At 38.8% G+C, this 6,000-nt stretch overlaps 1 protein-coding gene across 1 annotated transcript in view; it reads right to left on the bottom strand.

Moving 5' to 3' along the window:
- The window catches only part of LOC135530742 (aryl hydrocarbon receptor nuclear translocator 2-like), a 129,783-nt gene that overhangs the window by 35,253 nt on the left and 88,530 nt on the right, over window positions 1-6,000 (bottom strand). The window contains exons 12-13 of the mRNA XM_064958942.1: window positions 2,007-2,082; window positions 618-741 (exon numbers count right to left, since the gene is read on the bottom strand). Of these exons, the coding sequence (XP_064815014.1) occupies window positions 618-741; window positions 2,007-2,082 (200 nt within the window). The remainder of the gene's footprint in view (window positions 1-617; window positions 742-2,006; window positions 2,083-6,000) is intronic.

Raw genomic sequence — 6,000 nt, 5'->3', positions numbered from 1 at the left:
ACACAGAGAGGGGGAGACAGAGAGGAGACAGACAGAGAGAGGGAGAGAGACAGAGAGAGAGAGGGAGAGAGACAGAGAGAGAGAGGGAGAGAGAGGGAGAGAAACAAAGAGGGGGAGACAGAGAGGAGACAGACAGAGAGAGGGAGACAGAAAGAGATAGGGAGAGAGAGGGAGAGAAACCGAGAGGGGGAGAAACCGAGAGGGGGAGACAGACAGAGAGAGGGAGACAGGGAGAGAGGGAGACAGAGAGGAAAAAAGAGAGATGGAGGGAGAGCCAGACAGAGATAGGGAAGGAGAGAGAGACAGAAACATTCAGAGAGGGAGAAAGAGCTAAAAATACACCACAGTCAGAGAGAGGGAGGGAATGGAGAGATAGAAAGAGGGAAGGAATGGAGAGGGAGAGAGAGCGAGAGAAAGTTCAGTTCTGATTGAGTTGCGTGGAGGTTGTTTTACATTTCTCCCCTGGATGAAAGACCACCATCACAACCAACCGTCTGCCATGGGCCTTTCAACACACACTGGCTGATTAACACTTATCTAAACACACACACACACACACACACACACACACACACACACAAGACGAGTCGAGGTGAGAAAATAACTAGATGTCGTACAGCCAGAGATGCCGGAGTACATGTCAGCAAAGCGTGGGTCTCTCTCCTGTGAGAACATGGTGTCCGTCTTGTCAGTGTTCTTGCCCGCCTCGTGAACCCCTCCTCCCACACTGGGAACGGGCACCTGGAGGGAGACAGGAGGGAAGGATAACTTCATTTAGTAATACTAACTTTATTTATACAAGGGTGTGAGTATATCCCCCTTGCAGATGTACAGTCAACAGCTAGAAAGAGAGGAGGGAAGGACCTCTTCACTTAATGAAACCCTATAAACTGATGTACAGTCAACAGCTAGAAAGAGAGGAGGGAAGGACCTCTTCACTTAATGAAACCCTATAAACTGATGTACAGTCAACAGCTAGAAAGAGAGGAGGGAAGGACCTCTTCACTTAATGAAACCCTAGAAAGTATTTATACAGCATGATTTGGATCAATTCCATTTGAATTTAGTCAGTTGAGGAGCTAAACTGAAATTCTAATTTCAATGTTTTTTTCCCCTCAGACAATCATTGAGGAATAATTCCATTTCTGTTTACTTCCTGAATTATCTGAATTAAAATGGAATTGACCCCAAGCCTGTTATACAGTTGAGCCTTTTAAATGTCCAATACAGCCATTTTTCTATTAAAAATTATCATAAAGAAACAAAAATAGCTTCTTAGCAAAGAGCAATTTCTGTGAGGGGAAAACTGAAAACTAGCTGTTATTGGCAGAGAGGTTTGGAACTCTTTCTTATTGGTCTATTAACTAATTGACCACCCGGTGATGTCACCAGGCAGACCAAAACTCCATCCCACCAAAACTAGGCTGAAATTTCAGGCGGTCTTTTCAAATAGCTCTTAACCTAAAAAAGGGCATTATCATAATATTCACAATATTATTCCAACATCATAGTATGTAAATATATATAAAACAGAGGAAAATCAAATTTTTGACTGCACTGGGCCTTTAATGATATACAATGAACAGCTTCAGAAGCTGTCGAGCATGAAAAGCCAGGGTTATGGAGAGGTAAGTAAGCTACACTGGGTACAGTGGGTATAGGGAAGACACAATGTTATACAGTGCCTTGCGAAAGTATTCGGCCCCCTTGAACTTTGCGACCTTTTGCCACATTTCAGGCTTCAAACATAAAGATATAAAACTGTATTTTTTTGTGAAGAATCAACAACAAGCGGGACACAATCATGAAGTGGAACGACATTTATTGGATATTTCAAACTTTTTTAACAAATCAAAAACTGAAAAATTGGGCGTGCAAAATTATTCAGCCCCCTTAAGTTAATACTTTGTAGCGCCACCTTTTGCTGCGATTACAGCAACATCCCCACTGTCAAGGCACTGTATGTTGTATTATCAACAGGTGGCTATAGGGGTTCTGTGGGGTACCTGTGATAGGTCGTAGGCTGTCAGGCCGTCTCTCTGATGGACCTCCAGCTCTGCCTGCTGCTGCTGTTGGAGCTGCCTGGAGAACACACACAATGACAACACATTAATACACATTAACACAATACCATCACTTTGATATGTTTCCTCTTTAGATTGTATTATTAGTAACAGATGGTCAAGTTAGTGATACACAATAGCAAAACACCAGCATCCGAACATACCAACAAGATACCACACCTGGAACCCTAACGGCTGTAGAACAAATCAGAACATTGACCGACTGTCACACCCGGACCATAGTTTACTTTGTATGTTTCTATGTTTTGGTTGGTCAGGGTGTGATCTGAGTGGGCATTCTATGTTGGATGTCTTGTTTGTCTATTTCTATGTCTGGCCTGATATGGTTCTCAATCAGAGGCAGGTGTTAGTCATTGTCTCTGATTGGGAACCATATTTAGGTAGCCTGGGTTTCACTGGGTGATTGTTCCTGTCTCTGTGTTTGTTGTCACCAGATAGGCTGTATAGGTTTTCACGGTCTGTTTGTTTTTTGTATAGTTAGTTATTTCATGTCGAGTTCCTTTTTTTCATTAAAGAACATGAATAACCACCACGCTGCATTTTGGTCCGCTCTCCTTCACCAGACGAGAATCGTTACACCGACTGGCAAAAACCTAAGGGTCCTTTGTGAATGTACTATTAAATACAGACTACAAGCTGGTCTGTCCATCTGTGCTGAATGACTATAGGGGGCAACAGACTGCTCTCTGTCCTCTCCATCCCTTTCTGTCTTTATCATTCCCTTGTTTTCTCTCTCCCTACTCACAGCTGTCCAGGCTCTGCCTCTAAACAATGAGCAGATTCTAACGGTGTCTTCTATACACTGGGAAACAACAGATTCTAACTGTGTCTTCTATACACTGTGAAACAACAGATTCTAACTGTGACATCTATACACTGTGAAACAACAGATTCTAACTGTGTCTTCTATACACTGAGAAACAACAGATTCTAACTGTGACTTCTATACACTGTGAAACAACAGATTCTAACTGTGTCTTCTATACACTGTGAAACAACAGATTCTATCTGTGTCTTCTATACACTGAGAAACAACAGATTCTAACTGTGACTTCTATACACTGTGAAACAACAGATTCTAACTGTGTCTTCTATACACTGTGAAACAACAGATTCTAACTGTGACTTCTATACACTGTGAAACAACAGATTCTAACTGTGTCTTCTATACACTGTGAAACAACAGATTCTAACTGTGTCTTCTATACACTGTGAAACAACAGATTCTAACTGTCTTCTATACACTGAGAAACAACAGATTCTAACTGTGTCTTCTATACACTGTGAAACAACAGATTCTGACTGTGTCTTCTATACACTGTGAAACAACAGATTCTAACTGTCTTCTATACACTGAGAAACAACAGATTCTAACTGTGTCTTCTATACACTGTGAAACAACAGATTCTAACTGTGTCTTCTATACACTGTGAAACAACAGATTCTAACTGTCTTCTATACACTGGGAAACAACAGATTCTAACTGTGTCTTCTATACACTGTGAAACAACAGATTCTAACTGTGTCTTCTATACACTGTGAAACAACAGATTCTAACTGTCTTCTATACACTGTGAAACAACAGATTCTAACTGTCTTCTATACACTGTGAAACAACAGATTCTAACTGTCTTCTATACACTGTGAAACAACAGATTCTAACTGTCTTCTATACACTGTGAAACAACAGATTCTAACTGTCTTCTATACACTGTGAAACAACAGATTCTAACTGTGTCTTCTATACACTGTGAAACAACAGATTCTGTCTTCTATACACTGTGAAACAACAGATTCTGTCTTCTATACACTGAAACAACAGATTCTAACTGTCTTCTATACACTGCGAAACAACAGATTCTAACTGTCTTCTATACACTGTGAAACAACAGATTCTAACTGTGTCTTCTATACACTGCGAAACAACAGATTCTAACTGTCTTCATATACTGTGAAACAACAGATTCTAACTGTCTTCTATACACTGTGAAACAACAGATTCTAACTGTCTTCTATACACTGTGAAACAACAGATTCTAATTGTGTCTTCTATACACTGTGAAACAACATATTCTAACTGTCTTCTATACACTGTGAAACAACAGATTCTAACTGTCTTCTATACAATGTGAAACAACAGATTTTAACTGTGTCTTCTATACACTGTGAAACAACATATTCTAACTGTCTTCTATACACTGTGAAACAACAGATTCTAACTGTGACTTCTATACACTGTGAAACAACAGATTCTAACTGTCTTCTATACACTGTGAAACAACAGATTCTAACTGTGTCTTCTATACACTGTGAAACAACAGATTCTGTCTTCTATACACTGTGAAACAACAGATTCTGTCTTCTATACACTGAAACAACAGATTCTAACTGTCTTCATATACTGTGAAACAACAGATTCTAACTGTCTTCTATACACTGTGAAACAACAGATTCTAACTGTCTTCTATACACTGTGAAACAACAGATTCTAACTGTGTTTTCTATACACTGTGAAACAACAGATTCTAACTGTGTCTTCTATACACTGTGAAACAACAGATTCTAACTGTCTTCTATACACTGGGAAACAACATATTCTAACTGTCTTCTATACACTGTGAAACAACAGATTCTAACTGTCTTCTATACACTGGGAAACAACAGATTCTAATTGTCTTCTATGCACTGTGAAACAACAGATTCTAACTGGCTTCTATACACTGTGAAACAACAGATTCTAACTGTCTTCTATACACTGGGAAACAACAGATTCTAACTGTCTTCATACACTGTGAAACAACAGATTCTAATTGTCTTCTATACACTGTGAAACAACAGATTCTAACTGTGTCTTCTATACACTGGGAAACAACAGATTCTAACTGTCTTCATATACTGTGAAACAACAGATTCTAACTGTCTTCATACACTGTGAAACAACAGATTCTAATTGTCTTCTATACACTGTGAAACAACAGATTCTAACTGTGTCTTCTATACACTGGGAAACAACAGATTCTGTCTTCTATACACTGTGAAACAACAGATTCTAACTGTGACATCTATACACTGTGAAACAACAGATTCTAACTGTGTCTTCTATACACTGGGAAACAACAGATTCTAACTGTGTCTTCTATACACTGTGAAACAACAGATTCTAACTGTCTTCTATACACTGTGAAACAACAGATTCTAACTGTCTTCTATACACTGGGAATCAACAGATTCTAACTGTCTTCTATACACTGTGAAACAACAGATTCTAACTGTGTCTTCTATACACTGGGAAACAACAGATTCTGTCTTCTATACACTGTGAAACAACAGATTCTAACTGTGACATCTATACACTGTGAAACAACAGATTCTAACTGTCTTCTATACACTGTGAAACAACAGATTCTAACTGTCTTCTATACACTGTGAAACAACAGATTCTAACTGTGTCTTCTATACACTGTGAAACAACAGATTCTAACTGTCTTCTATACAATGTGAAACAACAGATTCTAACTGTCTTCTATACAATGTGAAACAACAGATTCTAACTGTCTTCTATACACTGTGAAACAACAGATTCTAACTGTCTTCTATACAATGTGAAACAACAGATTCTAACTGTGTCTTCTATACACTGTGAAACAACAGATTCTAACTGTCTTCTATACACTGTGAAACAACAGATTCTAACTGTCTTCTATACAATGTGAAACAACAGATTCTAACTGTCTTCTATACAATGTGAAACAACAGATTCTAACTGTCTTCTATACACTGTGAAACAACAGATTCTAACTGTGACTTCTATACACTGTGAAACAACAGATTCTAACTGTCTTCTATACACTGGGAATCAACAGATTCTAACTGTCTTCTATACACTGGGAATCAACAGATTCTAACTGTCTTCTAT

Source organism: Oncorhynchus masou, unplaced genomic scaffold (genome assembly GCF_036934945.1).
Source record: "Oncorhynchus masou masou isolate Uvic2021 unplaced genomic scaffold, UVic_Omas_1.1 unplaced_scaffold_1409, whole genome shotgun sequence".
NCBI lineage: Eukaryota > Metazoa > Chordata > Actinopteri > Salmoniformes > Salmonidae > Oncorhynchus > Oncorhynchus masou.
The sequence above is the reverse complement of the archived record's forward strand: the minus strand, read 5'-3'. Positions and strand labels throughout refer to the sequence as shown.